At 36.6% G+C, this 22,147-nt stretch overlaps 1 protein-coding gene across 3 annotated transcripts in view; it reads left to right on the forward strand.

Moving 5' to 3' along the window:
• The window catches only part of CERT1 (ceramide transporter 1), a 74,490-nt gene extending 52,806 nt beyond the window's left edge, over positions 1–21,684 (forward strand). For 2 of the 3 annotated variants that reach the window (XM_051642049.1, XM_051642052.1), the window contains 11 exons: positions 5,341–5,433; positions 6,875–6,961; positions 7,944–8,036; positions 8,609–8,686; positions 12,852–12,947; positions 13,783–13,915; positions 14,032–14,102; positions 15,315–15,443; positions 16,335–16,464; positions 17,706–17,842; positions 18,890–21,684. In XM_051642049.1, the coding sequence (XP_051498009.1) occupies positions 5,341–5,433; positions 6,875–6,961; positions 7,944–8,036; positions 8,609–8,686; positions 12,852–12,947; positions 13,783–13,915; positions 14,032–14,102; positions 15,315–15,443; positions 16,335–16,464; positions 17,706–17,833 (1,038 nt within the window). In that variant the 3' untranslated portion in view covers positions 17,834–17,842; positions 18,890–21,684. The remainder of the gene's footprint in view (positions 1–5,340; positions 5,434–6,874; positions 6,962–7,943; positions 8,037–8,608; positions 8,687–12,851; positions 12,948–13,782; positions 13,916–14,031; positions 14,103–15,314; positions 15,444–16,334; positions 16,465–17,705; positions 17,843–18,889) is intronic. The other variant, XM_051642050.1, reaches the window with a different exon arrangement.
• The last annotated feature ends 463 nt before the right edge of the window (positions 21,685–22,147 follow it).

Here is a 22,147-nt window from a genome sequence, read left to right on the forward strand (position 1 = left end):
ACTGCGTGGTGTCCTGTCCAGACCTCCAGCTGTTGTTGTCTCTTGTTTTTCATTTAACATATTTCCATGTAGTATATATAACACTTCAAATATTACTCCATATGTTTTAGTGGCACAAAATTAAAAAAAATAATGCATTCAAACAAAATACATCCATGTTTGAATCCTTGCCTCTGTCTCCTGGGTTCTTTATCCATATGTCAAAGGCCTGGCCCTCTCTAACTGTACTGCTTCTTCTGTAAACGCTTTATTTGCTACTGCTTCGTCTAAGTAGTTGGAGGAATTACAGTAGATCCAAGACTTGAAGCTTGTACATAAGATCTTAGGGTAATTCAGGTTGGACTACAGACCTCAAGAGGTCTCTCTCTTTCCTACCTCCTTCTTAAGGTGAGGACCATTTGAGATCAAAGCAGATTGCTCAGGGCTTTGTCAAGTCTGATTTCAAGTCTAATGTGAAGTCTGCAAGGCTAGAGACATCACAGCTTTACTGAGCAGCCTATTCTGCTCAACTGTTCTAGTGAAAAAGTTTTTCCTCATATCAATTTGGAGTAAATCTTATTCAGTATCTGCATATTGTTTTTCCTCCTTGTACTACAGACTCCCATGAAGAGTTTCCTTATGACTTTATTGGTGGTACTGAAAGGCTACTATTAAGTCCCCCCATTTTTTGGGGGGGGACTTCTTTGCACTTCTCTTCTTTGGACTGAGCAAAAACAGTTCACTCTTGTTGATCAGACTTTGTTTAGAAAAATTTTCTTGTCCCCAGGTTAGTATGTGTGAATACAGAATAATACATTAATATAGGATTTGAATTAATTTCGATTAGTTATTTGCCACTTTTTTCTTCTTATGTGGACTAACTTTAAAGCACTTGTTTTCAGTTGCAAGTGGTTAACACATTCAAACCTAAATTTCACTTTGGGTCTCAGGTGACTAATACCCCATACATCATGAGTAAATACTTTTTAGAGGGGGTCACAAGCTTATTTGGACTTGTATTCCCAGAAATTAAAATAACAAAATCTTCTAAAAACATGGAGGTTCTAAGTTGCTCAACTTTCATATACCTGTAACTTTTTAAAGTCACATTTGTCAAATAAATTTTCTGGGGAAGATTACTGTTGGGAAATAAAACAATTAGTAAAAGAGCTTTCTTTCTCCGGTGCCCAAGCTCAGCTTAAGCTAGGCAACTCAAGAGGAATACAGAGGTCTCATTAGATCATACAGAGAAAATTAGGAAGGCAAAAGCCTGGCTAGAGCTCAACTTGGCCACTGACATAAATGACAACAAAAGAAAAGCTTTTACAAATATATCAACAACAAAAAAAGAGCCAGGGAAGGGATGTGGGGGTACACATTGCAACCAGTGATGAGGAAGAGGCTGAGATGTTTAATGCCTTCTTTGCCTTCATCTTTAATAGTCAGACCAGCTCCATCCGGGGTGTTCAGCCTCCTGAGCCGGAAGATAAGAACAGAGAGCAGAACAACCCCCCCATAATCCAGGAGAAAGTAGTTAATTATCTGCTTCTGCACATGGACGCTCACAAGTCTATGGGGCTGAATGGCATTCACCCATCTGAGTACTGAGGGAACTGGCGGAGAAGCTTGCTAAGCATCTTTCCATCATTGATCAACAATCGTGGTCAACAGGGGAGGTCCCAGATGACTGGAGGGTGACTAATGTGACACTAATCCACAAGAAGGGCTGGAAGGATGATCTGGGGAAATCTGGTCAGGCCTGTCAGCCTGACCTGAGGACCAGGGAAGATTGGAGAGAGTCTCATCTTGAGTGAGCTCACACCACAAGTGCAGCGCAGCCACAGGATCAGGCCTAGCCAGCATGAATTCAGGGAGCACAGGTCCTGCCTGGCCAACCTATTCTCCTTCTATGACCAGGTGGCCTGTCTGGTGGATAAGGGAAGACCTACGGATGGTGCCTATTTAGACTTCAGTAAAGCCTTTGACACTGTCTCCCACAGCATTCTCCTAGAGAAGCTGGCAGCACATGACATAGGTTGTCTATGTTCGTAAGTGTATGTTATCTCTGTTGTAAAACAAACTGGCTGGAGGCTGAGTCCAGGTAGTGAATGGGGTTGGATCCAGCTGGCGGCCAGTCACAAGTGGTGTCCCACAGGGCTCAGTTTTGGGTCCAGTCTTGTTCAATGTCTTTATTAATGATATAGATGAGGGGATTGAGTGCACCCTCAGTAAGTTTGCAGATGACAGCAAATTGGGTAAGAGTGTTGATCTGCTGGAGGGTAGGAAGGCTCTACAGAAGGACCTGGACAGGCTGGATCAATGGGCCAAGGCCAATTTGCATGAGCTTCTATAAGGGCAGGTGCCAGGTCCTGCATTTTGGTCACAACAACCCCAGGCAAAACTACAGGCTTGGGGAAGAGTGGCTGGAGAGCTGTGCAGCAGAAAAGGACCTGGGGTTGAATATGAGCCAGCAGTGTGCCCAGGTAGCCAAGAAGGCCGGTGTCATCCTGGCCTGCATCAGGAATACTGTAACCAGCAGGAGGAGAAAGGTGATTGTCCCCCTGTACTCAGCACTGGTGAGGCCACACCTCGAGTGCTGTCTGTGTTCACTTCTGGGTCCCACACTACAAGAAGGATATTGAGTTGTTGGAACATATCCAAAGAAGAGCTATGAGGCTGGTGGAGAGTCTGGAGAACAAGTTGTATGAGGAGAGGCTGATCAAACTGGGATTGTTTAATTTGGAGGAGACCTTGTTGCTCTCTATAACTACCTGAAAGGAGGTTGTAGTGAGGCAGGCATTGGTGAATTCTCCCAAGTGGATAATGACAGGGCTAGAGGAAATGTCCTGAAGTAGTGCCAGGAAAGGTTTGGACTGAGTATTAGAAAGAATTCCAATACTGAAGGAGTAGTTAAGCACTGGAATGGGCTGCCCAGGGAGATGGTGGAGACAATCCCTGGAGGTATTCAAGAAATATGTAGATGTGGCACTTCAGAGCATGCTGCAGTAGGCAGGGTGGATTTTTTGTGGGTTGTGTGTTTTTGTTGGTTTCACAGGGTGTGTGATTGTTGGGCTTTTTTTGTTGTTGCTGTTGGTTTAGACTTATGTGGGGAAGAAAATAACAGTTTCCCACAGATGGGTTCTGTCACGCTCTCCCGATGGACAGTTGGACTAGGTGATTTTAGAAGTTTTTTCCAACTGTGATGATTCTATATGTTCTAGCTGGTAGGATTTTTAAAGAACCGAATCTAGAGGTTACTACATTTTGACTAGAGATATTAGTAGTGTTATGAAGTGAGTCTCTTTCTGTAGCTTCTCTTTTTATATATAGAAGGGGTTTAAGTTACATTCTAAAGGTTGGAAACTATTTTTAAACCTTTGAAAGAAAGAAATTAGTATAACAACATCATTTTAATTTTTAAGGAGACTGCTAAAATAATGCACTTAATGATTGTAACTGTAGAATTCTGTAGTTAGCTTTCTTTCTGTTACCAAAACAGTCAGATGGCCAGAATATAATTAATACAAAATGTTATCTAAAGATAATTGTAGTTACAAGTTTGCTTTCTACCTTTTACTCTTAACTGTTAAACTTGAGCTTGACTTTTTTGTCCAGTGCAGTATATTTTTCAGTATGAGTTCCCTGAATGTATTTTAAATAGACTTTTTGTAAAATGGGTTAACAAAGAGAGGATTTAATCTCTAGTATGTAATTTATTGTTTTATTTGCAACAAAATCAATGTGATGTTGCCTTTCTTATTGTCTTGACTACAGCAACATTTTTCTATTTTTTGTTCCCTCTGGTCTTACTAGTTGCTATTAATGAGCAAACTTACCTTCTGAATGTTAAATTTAACTTTAAGTTTAATGTGTTTAGGTGGCTTATTTTGTTCACCTTTGACAATCATAACTTAAATGCCTCATAAATTTTAGAGATTTAATACATGAGGAGTGTTTCTGCTGTGCAGTTTCCCAATTTCTGCCTTATTTAACATTGTTGTCGAGTGAAGCTGGCAGATTAGGAGAGTTGTGTTTTGACACATGTGAATTACCACTGATTTGCAGATTGAAGTACAGGAAGTGTGGGGATTTGGGGTGAGTGGGAGGAGGAGTTGTTTTTTCGTTCATTTTTAATTCTAAGTGTTCTGGTAAAACTTCTGTGGTTTCTCTCAATGAGTTATACTCAAGTCATGGCTTTATTCATCTTCAGGACTCTACAGTTACTTTCAAAAAGGAAATGTGCAAACTTTTGTGAAATGTGTTAGCAGTTATTGCTGCTTCGTGATAGTTTGGAAGGGAAAAGCCTGTATTCACAGGGTAAGACAGTACTGTCTTCATCTTAGTGCTGCTTTTTTTTCCCAAGAATTTTCCTTTGGAAATCTACTTTGCTTTATATCAAAACCGTTGCTTTACTTTCCAAACTTTTCTTTAGAACTGGAAAATGTGTTCCAGAATTAACGTTATCACCAAATTCCCAGCTGGGAAACTCAGTCTTTCAGTATTGCGTAAGGATTTTCCTCTGAATCATTAAGTTAAAATTGGGTTGCTGAATAATTATAAGTTCACATCTGCAAGAAGTAGTGTATGGTGTCCAGTTGTGACCCATAAGACTTAGATTCCCTCCACCTGAAGTGATTCTGAAAGGGGACAGAGAAACATTGTGCATATTAAAGCTGCATTCTGCAAGCATTTCAGAAGCGTTTATAGCTTTTTCACTGAGAATATCTGGCAGTATGTAGAATTTACAGAGGGAAATACTAGCCTTAATCTGGTTCTAGAATTACTACTGTTTTATTTAAAATACACAATGGCACAGGCACCAGCAGTGGCCCTAGTGCAGTCACACACCTGTTACAGGAAAGTGGTATTGTCAGTCTCTGCATGGAGTTCACAAAATGATTCACATTGATCTTACGCCAGCTAATTATAGATACAAACTTACATGCTATGACTCACTAGTATCTCACCACATTAAGCAAGTTACCTTTTTACCAGTCTGTTCATCCTTTCTTATCACTGCCCAAGCATTTTTCTCAAGGAGGTTTACATAAACTGTCAGTCAGATACAGTCTGATCCTCAATGAACCATGAATAGCTGTGCTTAAACTAGATACCACTTTTTATTTTATTCATCATGACTTAAAGAAGGTACCATCAAGGTAGCTAGCTCTCCAAGTTTTATATTGTATGTGCTTGTATAGGGCACACACATTGGCATGCCTGCAAATAAATCTGGAAAACTCAGCAGCTTTGCAATTGTTACTTGGAAAAACAGCTATATTGGTCATTCCATTTATTGGCATGTTGGCTGTTACCAGTCAATTCATTCTCACTGCATCAAAAAATTGTGTAATTTTACAGGAGGTAGAAAAAAGGAGAAGAACTGAAGAGGCATACAAAAATGCTGTGACAGAACTGAAGAAGAAGTCCCACTTTGGAGGGCCAGACTATGAGGTACAAACTCTGCTTTTGAAATTTTAAAAACACTATGGCTTTCAATGATTGGTTTATTTTTCAAAGCAGGGAAAGGAGTGTGTAAATCAAGGTGTTAGGGTTGTGCAAGTGTGTTCATAGCACTGTTTATTTTCCACCTTGGAAACTGACACTGTGAAGAATCTCAGTCCTTTATTTTTTGGAACTGGAAGTCTGTCTTCACTTCAGACTTCCATGTTTTACTTCTGTCTAAAGCGTTTTGCTTACAGGTATTTCTGTGGGTTTTTTAAACATTTTTGTTGTACATTTGATACTGCTTATATGCAGTAGTTTTGTGCTTTCCCTTTTTATTGGCTCAGTTGTATAGGTATGTAAAGAAAATATGAAAACTCTGACTACAGAGGTATTCCTAGAATCTGAAGTTTAATTTTATTTGATTTTTAACTTGTTACTGCCACCTGAAACTTCATGTTGACAAATTCAGGAATTTTAGGTTCCCTTCATCTGTTCAATTACATATTTCAGCAGCTTCTTTGTCACTTAGTTTTTTAGCCAAATTCTAAGATGCTTAAGCCACCTTCTGAAGAATAATATAAGCTAATGCACCTAGAAAACAGTTTCTGTGATTTGTAAGAACTTAACTGTTACACGTATGTTATTCAAACAAGCTTCTACTTACAAATCATAGCCTGTGAAACACTACTACTATGTTGAAATACTTCAAAGATACTTGAGCATAGTTTCCCTGTTTTGACTGATGAATACACTGTAAAAGAGAAAGATAGATAGGAAGTTGTACTTTAGCTCCTTATGAACCCAGCTGCTTTTCCCAGGTATCCCTGTTGCAAAATAGTGCCTTGAAATATGCTGGACCAATTTGTATTATGATACAGTAAAAGCAATAAACCTAATTTACTGACATTTCCATTTTACTTAGACTAAAGCTTTTAAGAGTCAAGTGTACTTGCTGTTTAGTGTTAAACTGTTCTTTCCAATAATTTTCTATAGAGCCCCCCAAAATTTTGTATTCTCTTACGTTTTGAGCACAACTGAAATCTGCCCTAAGCCTCTGGAATACCTGGAAGGAGTCTGACTACACAATTATGTTAATATATGTACTTTACTGACACACTGTAAACATTTTTAAGAGAAGATAAATATTAATTAAAACTTAAATCAGATGTCATATCATATTGACACTGTTACTAATTTTCCTGGGTTTTATCATCTTTATACAACTATCTCTGAATTGTAATTGGACAGAGTAACTTCCTTTAACAAGTAGGCATTTCAGAGGAACTGTAATCTTAAGAATATTGGTGAAAATATTCCATGTCTGTAGAAGAAATTTGCTTCCAATGTTTATACATACAGTATAGGAACATGTATTTCTAATATTAAACTTAAGTGGAACTGTCATGTCTCCGAAATGTTGAACTAGGTTTTTTTTCTTATGCCCTAGGAGGGTCCTAATAGTTTGATTAATGAAGAAGAATTCTTTGATGCTGTTGAAGCTGCTCTCGATAGACAGGATAAAATGGAAGAACAGGTATTGATACTTGAAAAGTGCCTTATGGTGGACACTTCATGGGAGATTTCTGTGACTTAAACTCAGTCTTAGGGTGCATCCCCTGAAGCTCTAGATATTTAATTCTGACAATGATAAGGGGAATTAACTTAATATTTTTACAGTTAAATATTGTTGCTTAACTGATTCTGAGAAAGTGACTTCATAGCTTACATAGAAAAGCATAGTTTAAGTGTTAAGCTGATTGAATGTCTCTAAGTTTCCAATTCCTAAATAATTGTCCTGTTGGTAACTGATACTCTGTGCAAGTAAGATATCAAACACTGCAGCTATTTCTCAAAACCAGATTATTGCTGTGAAATTTCTTTTTGCTCTTGCTGTATATGAAATAAAGAAGACAGTTCTGTTGCTGATTCTTTTTTATGAAAATTCTGGAGGCTCTGGCTACTTCTGTAACTCATTTCTTGAATAGACATCAGTGACAAGGATTAAAAGGGAATAAGATGCATGTGACAAAATTATATAGAATATGAGAATGTATGGCAGTATAGAAAATGAGATGGAATAGCAAAGCTTTGCATCCTTTTGTCTTTAAAGTGTTTAGGCTTATAAATATAGTGAACACAATGACTTGGTTAAGAATTAGAAGACTTGCTAGTATAGTGGCAAGGGCACATAGTAGCCAAGAGTTTACCACTGTTGGGGCCTCAGCGGAGAGTAAAAGTTGTAAGTGACTGTTGTACTACTAGGTGGATCCTTAATGCTCTTAATACCGCTGATCTATTTTCCTTAACTCAGAAATAAACCTTAAAGTATAGAAAAATAGTCTTCAGGCCCATTAACTTACTGAGAATTCCAGTGGGATGAGTTTCATGCCTGTCATGGACAGCAGTAGTTGTAGCTAATATGTAGATTAAGCATGACTCACTTGATTTCATAGTGTACCCAGCAACAGCTGACTACTAATAATCAAACCTTTTTTTTTTTTCCTATTTTGTTGCAGTCCCAAAGTGAAAAGGTTAGATTACACTGGCCAGCACCCTTACCTTCCGGAGATGCATATTCTGCTGTGGGGACTCATCGATTTGTCCAGAAGGTAACATACTCTCATGGTCTCCTCTGAATAATGGTCTGACCTGTGATATTTCTTTATAAATTTCCTATGGATATGTGATTTATTTATTAGGTGTTTCTAGTAACTTTAAATTGTTTACTCATTTTCAAATTAAGTACCTGGAATTGGGGAAGTGTTTTCTGTTGCTCAAAAAATAGTGATACGAGTATCTATTTAGAATACTCTTGAGCTGTATCAAGCTTGTCAGTTATACAGTACAAGGAAAAATCCCAACTTGCTAAGCTCAGTGTTTTTAAAAGACCTTCAGCAAAATTCAGTGACTTGATGTCATTTAAGTAAAAAAAAATATGTCACTTGTATCAAGATAGGTTGGCTTTTTATTAGTGTTACTGGAAACACTGTGCTCCTCTCAGGGCTACACTGGGAGCATAATACATAATAGGTGCATGAAATCAGCATTAGCTGCTGTGCTTGCTGCTTATGGTGCTTTTGTTTTCCTTTTCTTCATTATCTTGTGCTGACAAGTTGGTACTGAATGCTCTGTTGTGCCTTTGTTCTGATTACTTGGTTTTTTCTTTGTCTGTCTCTGGTAGCCCTATAGTCGCTCTTCCTCCATGTCTTCCATTGATCTAGTCAGTGCCTCTGATGATGTTCACAGATTCAGCGCCCAGGTACCGTATTAATCTGTAGAGTGGGGGTTGCATATCTTTGCTGTATTTCATCCTCTCCTCTAGAACCTGGGTTTTTTGTTACATAAGTCACTGCTTGCTTTAAACTAGTACATTGAGACAAACAAAGGAGTTCTCTATTCCTGTACTAAATGGTTGTCTTTTTACATTCTGCTTGCATGCATATCATTTGTGCAGAGGCCCAGATCTTGTGAAACTGTTGGATTTAATTCAGTAGCTTTAGTAAAAATGTCTACGATTTGGAAGTTTTGCATTTCTGATGATAATAAAAGCAGAATAACACTTGTTTATGTGGGTTGGAGATGGTCTTTCCATCAAATTGAATCGTTTTTCTTGCTTTTAAATCAAAGGCTTGATTTTTGTCTTTAACATTTGCTTGTAATGACATTGAGATGTTAAATATTAAGGTTCATTATTATAATTGTTTACCTTTACAGCTAATTTTATTACTGAAAGGTCATAAAGTATGTTGTTGACAAACAAGATTGTGGGTACAAGAATTTTTACTGAAGAGTTTCAATATATTTACTTATCCTTCAGAAAACTGTCACTTCCAGTAATGTACAAAATTACCCTAGGTGCTTGCTCTGAAGATCATGGTTTAGAGTAGAATTAGATAGGTGAGTTCATGTTTGCTCTGTAATCTCAAAGTTGTTCAGACATGGCATGCATGCCATTAGTTACCCTCTGTTATGGTCCGTATGTGACTGTGAATATGAAACTTCCTTCCAGGATCTGTTGCTTTTATTTTTTTTAATTATTAACTAATATTGCAAACAACGTGCTTTTTCAAAGAGAAGAAATGGATTTTCTTTTGATGAACAGAGCCTAGAATCATACCACCTGCAGACCTTATTGTCAGCTTTATGAGCAGGACCCTAACGCTTAAAGACTTGCTTATCGGTCTGAAATCCCAACACTTGCCTTGACCTTTTGCAATCAATTTCTGAAATGTGAACTTACGCAAGGGGAAAACTATGCGGGTCATATTGCACAACACTGTAGGTTCATTTACTGGCAGTGTAGTAGTCAAGTTTGTTATTCTAGTTTCTATTTTTTTGGAAGGAGGAGGGAAATCAAGTAATAGAAAGCAGTGTTGATTCCAAAAATAGGAACCGTTTGTCAGGCTATGGGTGTATGGGCAGTGCAGTGTAAGGGAAACTCATAGTTGGTAAAATATCCAGGCCTTCTCATTTTCACGTCTTTTTTATGCCTGTGATAACATTTGGGCATAATATGATAAACCTGAGTATCAGAGCAGTAGTGTGGCTGAAACTCAATTTAAAAACATACCTGAGGTTGGCCAGATCCTTATTACAATAATGTAAATTGAGGTTAAGGACCAGGATCAAATGGAGTGGACTCAAGCCGTTGCTCTTTTCAGCTGCTGCATAGATGGTACTACAGAAGAGTTACTACTGAGTGTCTTCAAATGCAGCTTCACATTGATGGACTTACTGCAGAAAGGATGATGATCTTAACTTACAGGAAACTACTCTCCCCCACACATTCCCCTGCCTCACTACTGCCTTCCCCCCACCCCCCAGTATTTTCCCTAGAACAAATTTTTGCCAGATCAACAAGTCAGTCCACCTGCTGTGGAGCTTCATTACTACTGGACAAGCATGTGAAACACAGCAGAGTGTGAAGAGAAAAGCAGTGCACCTTCTTTTACTGGCAGCCTGCTCTTGACCTTATTAACATGAAATTGACCTCTGTCTGCAGGCTGACTATTTGGCTTTTGGAAAGGCAAACTAGTATCTTGATTCTGAGTAAATGTGACTTGTTTCTAGGCTTCATTCATACAAAGGGAATTTTGATATTAAATGGTCAACTAGAAACTTAAAACCTTGTTTTTAAGATTGAGAAATAAAAGCATGTATTCTGATGGGAGCTGATTCTTAGTGTGTCTCTAGAAAGGCATTCATTTGTCTCTGCTAGTTGAGTGGGAGATTGTGGGCTTAACACACTGTAGATGTTTTGCAGATTACTGTCTTTTAAAAGATTTTAGAATAGATTTAGCTGTTCTGAGAGTCTTTGAAGTGAGGAACTTTCAACTTCATGTTCAGGCCAAGGCTGCATGGCATGCAGCTTAAAAGTATTTTTGCAGAGTATTCTTGTAGCCTGCCAGGAACCCAGAGGTAATAGTTTTTGGCCTTCCTGGTGGGAAAGAAGCAGTGAATCTTGACTCTGTGCCTCTGAAATAAGTGCAGGTTAACAGACCAGTGTGTCAATTACATACAGTTTGGACAGGTGGTATGCACAAGGCATGTACTGCAGTTCCTTGGTGAGGCAGAAGTAAGAAACTGTTTAGATTGCTCTCCTATGCATGCCTACTTCTCTTATTTTCTTGCTGTTCCACTCGTCCCTCTGCATTTAGCATAAAATAGCAAATGACAAAACCAAACATGTAAAAGCTATCTTTGTCCTTAATAGAACTAGCAGAGAAGAGACACAGAGACCTGAAGGTGTTGCAGGTAAATGTTGGCAGCATGGAAGAGGATTCCTTTCTAAAAGAAGTGTGACCTAGAGCTAGTAAATTGGATATTTAAATATCCACCTTCTTACCTGGTTTGGATTTGTATTGTCATTGTTTCACTGGGAAAATAAATAAACAAAAGAATCTTTTGTAGGAAACTTGCTAGTAACTGGTGGGAACAGATGGCCTGTGTAAAAGCAGAAATAGAAATCTCGTGTGTTTTTAGTTCATTATAACAAAACAAACCCCAAAGAAAACCCAAAAAACTGGACTGATAACTTTGGCTTTTGTAGAGAAGTCTATAGTTAAAGTATGATAAACTAGAATTTCCATCCAGTGGATTTTGTTTTGATGTTGTACTTTGAAGATTTTAACAATTCAATTACCTTTTTTCTTCATAGTCTTAAGTGTATTGCCCATGGAGTATGTAGTATCAACAAAGTTACTGCTTTAAACTAAAAGTAACATCTTTCAACATTATATCAGAAAAATATCATTAAGTATTCTTTCATTTTGCTTTTTGTTGTACTATTTGCTCAAATTTTTTGTTATTTTTATGTACACTAGGCTTCATATTTTTCTAAGTTGTGCAAAACCATTTATGGGTTTAGAGTATTAGACCTGTGATTGTGCATTTCTTAAACTAATCGTTGTTGTCAATTAACTAACCTTTGCTTGTAGTGCTTTTCATTTTGGAAAAAAAAAAAAATGGGTGTTTCCAGTAATTCAGGAAAATGGTATCAGTCACGTGGACCTACCTGCTGTGACAAGTTTTAGTAGTCACCTACATTTATGGTGGAAAAAATGTTATTAAAAGTGTTGCCAGAGCTTGAACTTTATGCAACAGTGATACCTTGTATTTTTGCTTATGTTTTTATTTGGGGGCGAGTGGGATTTCGAAAGGGGTGGGGAACCAAAGAAGCAGAATAAGATTGTAGATTTAAAATGAAAATCCATTTCCTGTCCCAGCATATTATATGGAATTAAAAAATTAGGTATTCACATAGGTTGATTAAAATGTATCAAATATTTCGCCTTTAAGAACAGTACACAGCTCTCAGCTAAATAATTAGGTTTTTGTGATAGTAGAGTCTCTGATTCTTCATAATTTTTTTTTAATGCAAGTATTTCTGTTCTTTTCTAGCTGGCAACTGTGCAAAGATGCCAGTGAAACAGAATAGGCATGCTTTGCTCATGACAGTTTCCTTTGCTGCTCTTCCAAAATAACTTTTGATATGCATTCACTTTTTTAGAGCTTGTCTGCCTTCCTCCTCATCCCCCCCCACTTTCATTCAGCTTTTTAAATGCTCTTCAGTAAATATCTTACAGTGCATTGTAATTCTATTTAGAGATACCTGGAGCTCCTGTATGCTGAAATAAAACTCTCTTAGGTAGAAATAGTGAGACTTGAGTTTGGAGGTGGAAAGGAAGGACAGGAAGTAGCTATAAAGAATTAAGTTGGAAGTTGAATCAAGGTTTTGGCTTTTGTTTTTGAAGGCTAGACGTATTTGTTCTTAACCTCTAATAGAAAGCTCTGTTGTCGAATGTCAGCTCCTGCACAGGATTTGAAGTATTGACTTGTGACTTCCAGTACTGTAAAGTCTCAGCCAAAGAAGATGGAAGGAATGAGTTAAAAATCTGTTGGTTTGTTTGTTTTTTCTGTTCTAGGTGGAAGAGATGGTACAAAACCATATGACATATTCCTTGCAAGATGTAGGAGGAGATGCCAATTGGCAGCTAGTGGTAGAAGAAGGAGAAATGAAGGTAAATGTTTGGGGTTTTGTTTAATTGATACAATATTCTGTGAAGACAAACTTTCTGGTGGACTTGGCAGTGTTAGATTTACAGTTGCATTCAATGATCTTAAGGGTATTTTCCAATGTAAATGATTCTGTTATTCTCTGGGAAAGCTATCCCTGAGCAAGTTAGGCTTTTAAAAACTTCTGTCTGAAAATAGCATTAAGTTAGGACTGAAGTCTAAAAGAGTTGAGGCTGCTAATCTATCTAATCATAGAAAATCCTGTGTAACTCTTAAAATAGCTTTGTCTTTGCAGATTGCTTTCTCGTTCTCTCCTACTCCACACTTGGTATCAAAATGATATGTAAATGAAATGTATGAAAATGTTATAGAGTAGCAAGTTGCTGTGTTGGCTGCTCTACCATGCTTGTGTGGATTCTTGGGCATAGTGACAGCTTAGTCAGTTTTGGAATAGAGTTTCTTACAGTATTGGTATTTTAAAGTGAATTGCCATGTACTGCCATGCCATATTCTACCCCAGGGAAGCTGTGGGTGCCCCGTCCCTGGAAGTAGTCAAGGCCAGATTGGATGGGGCTTTGAGCAAGCTGGTCTAGGGGGTGAGGTGTCCCATGCAGGGCGGTTGGCACTAGATGAACTTTGCAGTCCCTTCCAACCCAAACTATTCTGTGATTCTATGAAAGAATGCCTGCATAAGTAGTTACCAGAGAACACTGATATAGGAAATTATTCATGTGTCCTAGGTAAGTGGTTTTTTTAAAAAAAACTAATAACATTTTAAACAAATAATGAACAACATTGACAAATTCTGTTCTACATTTCCTTCTTTGTATTTGGCAATAGGTATACAGAAGAGAGGTGGAAGAGAATGGTATCGTTTTAGATCCTTTGAAAGCAACCCATGCTGTTAAAGGGGTAACAGGGCATGAAGTTTGCCACTACTTCTGGAACGTTGATGTTCGTAATGACTGGGAAAGTAAGGAATTGGTTCTTAAGCTTTGCTTGCTTGTCAGCAAGGATATTGTTTATAACACTGACCTAGTGTCTGTCCTTGTTTACTGATGGATTTTTTTTTTTACCCTCTTCTTTTAGCAACAATTGAAAATTTCCATGTTGTGGAAAATTTAGCTGATAATGCAATCATCATTTACCAGACACATAAGGTAATAACACTTAAATTGTATGCAAACCTTACTGATACAGTCTGGGCAATATATATTCTAATCTTACTCTGGAATACTTGAGTGGCTTAACAATTTAAAATACTGTTGACAGCAACATTTTGGAAAGTCTGGTAAATTACAACTGTCAATTTTTCAAACTTGTCTTGATAGCATAGTTGGTCATGCATGCATCTAATAGAGTTTGCAATAACAAATGAGGGCTGGTTTTAATCCCTAAATATATCACTGCCAGCAAGCAAGAGTCATCAAAGCAAATGGAAGCAATGAATCAATGCTGACTGCAGGGAAGATGTCCATACCACTGTATCATGTGTTTTGTTGGTATAAGGCAAGCTATGGCTGCCCACAATTAGTTGACATGCACATTTGCACTACAAGGTGGTATAATTACTGGTGCAACATTTGTTCTTTTTAACTATATGTTAATATGACATTGTTTCCCCTCCTCTTCCCCTGCAGCCAGTTCTGGTGTAGCTTTACCAAAATGTTTATTTGGATTCCAACCTAACAACTCTAAAGTTAAAAAAACAGGAACGAAGTGTACAGATTCATCTTTCATCTTGCAGGATTCCAAGTATTAGTATACGCAAATATTAAACCAAATATTTTTCTGTAACAATTTTACCAATAATGTGGTTACCTCAAAACTTCTATAACAGAGGACTCATGATAAGACAGGTCTACAAACTGTACAGTGTTGTGATAAAAGCTAGCCTTTTTTTTCCCCAAATGAGTGTCAGGAAAATGGCTTTTGTATATTTTCTTATTTTATTAGATATTTTGCCTTTGAAACTTCTGCTTACATAATATATATATTTACCGTATCTGTGTTACTGAAGTAGTAGCTTTTTTAAATTATATTTTTTGAAATATTTCTCTTCCTCTGTCTCTCTGGAGACATAGTAACTGTCAGTGCATCTATTTATAATCCTGTTTGTCTACAGAGAAAGTCATTGCAGCTTGGCTTCCTGCATTTCAAAGGCATTAAGCTTTTGCCTTAATTATTTTTAAGTTAAGTGTAGCTTTATAACTGGATACACAGCTGTTCAGTATTTGAAAATGAAAATACTAAATTTTGCTTAAATAATATGACTGACCTGGTTTGCCTTCCGTATTTTTTCCTTTATGTGAGGCTACTAAGTACTTAATTTTCAAAACTGAAAAAGCTTATATTGAAGTGTTTCTCTGCAGAGGGTGTGGCCAGCTTCTCAAAGGGATGTGCTATATTTGTCTGCCATCAAAAAGATACCAGCATTCAGTGAAAATGATCCTGAGACGTGGATTGTGTGCAATTTCTCTGTGGAGCATGACAGCGCTCCTGTAAGTACTATTTTCATTCAATCAAGTTCTGATTATTATTATTATTATTATTATTATTATTATTATTATTATTATTATTATTATTATTATTATTATTATTATTATTATTATTATTATTATTATTATTAGGCCATGCATGTGCAGTACTAGTGTGAAGGAGGTGGGAGTTATGCAAAAATACAGTTTATTTAAACCAGGTGATACAATGACCTGATGAAGTAATTTTGAGCCAAAAGCTTTCCTGCCTTAACTGAACAGATCTGAGGTGTTGGAGTAGAACGGAAGCAAAATTTCTGGAGATGTGAAAACATTTTAAAGAATTGCAGTTATTTTGTACAGAATCAAATCAATAACTCATCAGTATTGTCAGTGTAGGAGTAGGCTTATATAACTGTAGATATGGAATCTGTTAATCATAGAGTTATAGAATGGCTAAGGTTGGAAGGGACCTTAAAGATCACCTAGATCCAACCTTAGACAGTTCTTCCTTGGTTCCCTCAGATAGTAGCAATAATTGTTTTATTTGGATTGTTTCTGTGCTGATTGCTGTGCTATAGCCTGCTTACAAGAGAAAAGTTACTAAATGCTGCTACATCATTCTTTAAATGTTTCCTTCTCATTTGTCACAATAATTGAAGTAATTCACTTGTAATAAGTATTTAGCAAGCAGAAACCTGAGATTCAGGCAGCTTAGTTTAACCCTTCCCCTGTTCACCATATACCTTTTGTTTCTCTCTCACTGATATTACATCCGTGTAGTGCTAGAACGCAAACTGTCAGAAACAGAGCTTCTGTGGTGTATTAGACTTCACAGCACATGAAAATATTACCAGTAAAGTATGCAGAAACAAATGCAATTTGAGGCTTACAAATGTTTCATTTTTTTGGCAGCTGAACAATCGATGTGTCCGTGCCAAAATAAATATTGCTATGATTTGTCAGACTTTAGTAAGCCCACCAGAGGGAAATAAGGAAATAAGCAGGGACAACATCCTATGCAAGATCACTTATGTAGCTAATGGTAAGTCTAAAATTTTTCAGTATGACGTTCATGGTATATGCTAATTCTGGAGAACTGAATACAGTATGCAGTATTGGTGCAGTTTTCTGTTAAATTTATGTATAGCATATGTATTCTGGGAGGAGTAAATGGAAGTGGTGTGGAGCTCAGCCCTCACTGGGGTGGAGCAGGGTGGGCAGAAGAAATGTCTGCAACTGGGATGACTTGGCATAGCTTTTAGTTTCCTTAGTGCCATGTTTGTATTATGTATTGCTGTATTTGTTTTCCTCTGAGTTATCTTGTTAGGCTGAAAAGCTGCATGTAAGGAAAGATAACAGTTCTTACTGTTACACATTTTGTATGAGGATGTTAGCAAGCTGTATGAGTTAGTCTGTTTTTTTTTACTTTTTTAACTGATGGAACCCTTGGTATTGACTGAAAAGTGGCCAAAGCCAAACTGTTTTATTACAGTGCCCAGTATTTAGCTGTGTGTTGTAGTATTGGAGCTGCATACTTCTTAGCTTCTCTCCTGCCAGCCACAAAACACTCTTAAGAGTAGCTCGCATGCTTGTTACTTTTAACAACCTGTTACATGGCTTACTAAAGAGTCAAAATCTGAAAAAGTGGTTCAGTAAATTTTTACCCTATAGGAGTGATGTAATTTGTGTTAAATCATGTACAAATTGTACTATATGATAAACTCTGGGGTGACCCATTTTGTTTCCTTTTGAGAAGTTTCCCAATTACTTAAATTAATTTTCACTGATAAATTATGAACTGTGATTCTGTGGCAGCTTTTTCTGGAAAATACTTGCCCTGTAAATTGAAGCATAATTTAGAATCAGTTTGAATTGTATTTAAAGTGCTTTAAAAATAATTTGTAAGACATTGGCTATGTAACAATGCTGCGGAAAAATGCATAATTTATTGGAAGTTAAGACTGATTTTGGTTTTCTTTGAAACAAGTATCTCATATCCCTCTGTTGTTTGTTGGAAGTTCTTAGAGAGTATCACCTCCCCTCTGGACATTCCCCAAAGACTCACAGCACATCATGTTTCATGTTTTCTAAGTAGTGATATCATAGAACGGGATTGAGTATTAAGTAGAAAGTGCTGCAATACAAGCTGTAAAGCAATAATAATAAAAAAAATCTGCCAATCATTGTTCTTTCCTGTTTCAGATTTTCAGGATGTTAATTATTTTTTTCTAGCCTTTAGCAGATATGCTGTATTTCAGTGTCTTTCCTCCTGTTTACTTCTAGTGAACCCAGGAGGATGGGCACCAGCATCAGTGTTACGGGCAGTGGCAAGACGAGAATATCCAAAATTCTTGAAGCGATTTACATCATACGTGCAAGAAAAAACAGCAGGAAAGCCTATTTTATTCTAGTGTTAGCAGGTACACATTCATGTTTTACATTCTTAATTCACTGTTTAAATTTAAGGCCAAAGTATGCAATCTGGAAATACAATTATTAGCATTAAATCAGTGGTTAGTTTTAATACATGTATTAAATACACTTTTTAAAACATTCATATAATTTGTGTGTATTATAAGCATGAAAAATAAGGGCTGTACAAGTCACACTTAGTCTGAAAAAAATACATACTGAAGTTTCTGTAGAAGCTCATAAGGTTTTGATATCTTAAATTCTACTTATAATTGCATATTTGACAGAATATTATGAAGTTCAGATCATTTATATTGACAGATTAGTTTTGATCTAGATTTTTTATTAATGGAACTTTTCCGGCAGATCATTGTCAATTACTGGAGTGTTCTAAAAGCTGTGACTTAGATTTTTAGCCTTTCTGGTGAGCCTAAGAGAGAAGTGTTTTACAGATGCTTTCTTCTGTACTGTGAAGTAAATAGATGGTTTTTAATGGTCTAGGTCATTGGGTTAATTGATTAAATTGATTTAACATTTAAATGATTATATGACATTAAAAGGTGAATTATTTATCACTTCTGGGGCTGTTTGAATGTCAGACATCTGCCTTAGTGCTAAGTACGGCTTTGCTTAATGTTAGTGAAGACTCTTGCTATATACTTCATTATGTACAACTAGTGTCAAACCATTTGATTCCATTTGGTAGTATTACACTATGTAATGTAGGATTACAGTATGATCTGAAAATGAGTTTTTATTGCTTTTTCTACTCATGAACACAGGGTACCTCCGGTTTTGGTTCTGTTCATTATGTCAGACTCCAAAATCTTAGTAATTTGATCCCTCTGTAGCAGGTGACCCTGTAATGATTCGCTCTTTTAATTTTATAGTTAGGGAAATAATGTAGACAAACCATTAAGAACATGGCTGTCAAGAGCAAATGGTTCAAACATGATCATAGCAGTGCTGATATTATTCAATGTGTTTAACAAGCTGTTGTTTTCATATTAGTGTAAACCTTTCAGTGTTGTATTTTTGTCCTTGTTTACCTGCAGTGCTAAGAACAAGACTGAGTGAGCATTCCACTTTGGAGAAGTGACCATGCATAGAGCACTCCATTCTGGAACGAAGGATCTACAGTCTTTTTAATAGCCCAAGTTCTAGGCTTTGTATACTGAAGTGAAGAAGTCTTGCAACACCATGAGGCTGAATATTTTAACACTAGCGCTCTCCTGCTAACTTTTCTTGCTGAATCAATGTGTAGTTATAAATACATGTATTGATAACATGTATATGGCTCTATTTTTATTTGCTTGCTTTAGAAGAACACATACAACTTTGAATTACCAATGGGGATTACTGCTTTACTTTTAAAGAACTTGCGGAATTTCACTGTCAGCCTTCCTAAGATATCACACAGTTTTTGTGCATGTCTGAAAAGCACAAAAGACAAATGCACATATAGCATACTGTATGTGCTTTATATGCACAAAAATCTATGTGGTATTTTGGTGGAAGGGGAGGGACTTCAGCAAAGCCTATGTGACTTATTGGCAGGTTTTGTTTTGCTTTGTATAATCACAGTTCATTGCTGCTGGTTTCTATAATGAATCATCTTGTTACAGAAAATGTCAGTTTATAACCGAGGGCTGTCAATATCATTATGACTTTGCCTTTTGTATTGTCTTACTCTTATGAAGATCTTTGGTTCTGAAGGAGTAAGAGTGTGAAAAGCTTTATTTTTTTTTCCAGATATCTTTATATTTCTATTGTATTTTTTAGTTATGCAATATGTGCTACGGAATTTTTGTTATTAAACATGATCCAGAAATATCTATGGAGATTCTGTATGAGAGGGCAAGAGGCTGCCTGAAAGCCAGAAGTCACCTGTCCATGCTGTATGTGGACTGCTTTCTTGCATCATATCCAGGGCTTTCCTTAAACTGTGAGAAGGTACACTAGAATATATGTTTAAGTAATTTGGACTACATAAGACAACATTCCCAGTCTAGAGTGAGGATGAGAACATGATTTTTGGATCCTGCATGTTTTTTTTCATGTTAATAAAGCCATGCTGTGAGGCTCATGTAGAAAATTATTTGCCTCTTGATCAAAAACCCATCAGAGCTATAGTTTTTACTGGAAAGTTCCCTTTAGTTGCTGTGAGAATTTAAATGTCAGACATGTGCCTGCCTTTGATTCTGGGGATACTCATTCAAAGAGGACTGTGGCAGACTGGTACTGACTTTGAGGTCTTTTATACATGTCCCATTGTTGGAAACTTCTAAGACTGCTCGGTGTTTCACTAACCTGTGTATCTCGAGCTATATTTTTTTCAAGAGAAAGCTGAAAGTCTTTATTTGATATAGTGTGATAGGTGCTTGAAAATATATATTATATCGTAACTTAATGGAGATTTGGTAAATGATTAAATGTGATCTGCAGATTGTTGAAAATCTTCATCTGTTCACCTTCTCTGTAGAGATGAAATCGTACATAGCACATGATTACACATGCATGCAGATTTCATGCCCCATAACTCTTCCCTTTTTATTTGCCTTTTTCTTATGGTGTGCATGGAATATGCCTTATTACAGAGTTGTTCTGTTAATTTGAATATGTAGAAAAGTGCCTATATGGTAATGCTAGTAAGGCAAATAAGATGAAAATTTGTACATGTTTACTATATCACCAGTGAGCATTTTATATCGCAATGTTAAAAAAAAAAAAATCTTATACCTCAGATGCACTTCATCTTTTTACAATCAACCAAGCAATGGTTCATTCTACCATAGCCACTGATGGGAACTTCAAAACAAGAAAAAAAATTCAAAATATGAAGAGTTTAACTCCTTATTTGCCATTTCTGGTAATTGTTGGAACACAGGCAAGTTTATTAATTTCATTGGATAGCTTTATTTTACAAATGTATGGAAAGTTTACAAAGCAGTATATAAACTTATATCATTAGTTGCATTTGCACTAAATGTGATGTACTTTTGCAATTTATTCTGTAAATAAAATTACACTACAGATACTATTTGTAAAGAATGTTTTACTTTCAGATACAGGCACTGGTACTTCACTATAGCTAGCCCTGCCCAATCAGAGTTTTAAGAGGCTTCTAAAGAATAAGCAAGGAGTTGCAAAATGGATAAATCAGTATTAATTGATCTACCTAAACCCAAATTTTTAAAAGGAAGTTCTCTGTAGGCCTCAGGACTGTCTGTGTGCAAGTAGCCCTTAAATCTTTTCATCTGGAAAGGGATCTTTTATGGTTTTATAAAATTTCCCTGTCTCATGAACCCAGACCTCTTGAGTCACTGCCACTTACCTGTGCACTGAGTTCACTTATTGCTGTTAGCGATTGGTAGTATTTATACAGCTGTGGTGGTCTTTGCAGAAGCAGCTCCTGACTCTAGAATGGGTGCTTTTATAAGTTGAACCAGTTTGAAGGGCAGAGAACACAGCAGTCCTCTCTTTCAGAGATACCATTCTCTGAATATCTGTGTCCATCTGGAGAATCTGGACATTCCCAAACTAGATCTGAAGGAAATTACTTGATAGAACTTGAGTTAGAAATGAGGAAGAGATGGTAATTTTTATCCTGTGTTACCCTGTCTTGAGAACCTGAATATCTTATTTTGACAAATTTATCTCTGAAAAATGTGGTGCACTTTGAAAAATATTACCTTTTACTTAATTGGGCTGAGCTGGCTTATTTGAAGTTGTGCAGATTCTCTTTAATCAGATTGTCCACCTGTATTTTTGTCAAGTTGTACAGATAATGCTGTATTTGAATTGCCACTGTTCATCTACAGACCTAAAACATGAATCATATTTTTGAGTACCTGGAGTGTGTAGAGTGTAACTGTTTGTTCTATAATAGCTTTATGATCCTAATGGTAAGTTTTAAAAATTCAAAGAAGTTGGCTCTTCCATGTTACAATCACAAATTTAAAACCAGTATTTAAAAGTGAAAACTATTAAAAATTACAAAGAAAAATCCTGGTTTGTAGTTATTTTTAACATTCAGTGCTTTGGAGAAAGTAGCTTAAAATGCTTGCTTTTTTATCAACTTTTATATCATATGTAGTCTTAATATATGAAAAACATTTAACAGGAAAGCAGTTTGCTGGTATTACTGAGATGAAAACTTGAATGCCACATGGATTTATATATTGAAGATCTCATTTTGTGCTGGCCTGTCAGAGGCTTGCTAAAAAATGTTCCTCTCAGTACAGTCTTAATATAGGGCATTCCCAAAGTATTTCAGCTCTTGTCTTCGTTTGTACAGAATTAACATTATGGGA

This window comes from Apus apus, chromosome Z (genome assembly GCF_020740795.1).
Source record: "Apus apus isolate bApuApu2 chromosome Z, bApuApu2.pri.cur, whole genome shotgun sequence".
Classification (NCBI taxonomy): domain Eukaryota; kingdom Metazoa; phylum Chordata; class Aves; order Apodiformes; family Apodidae; genus Apus; species Apus apus.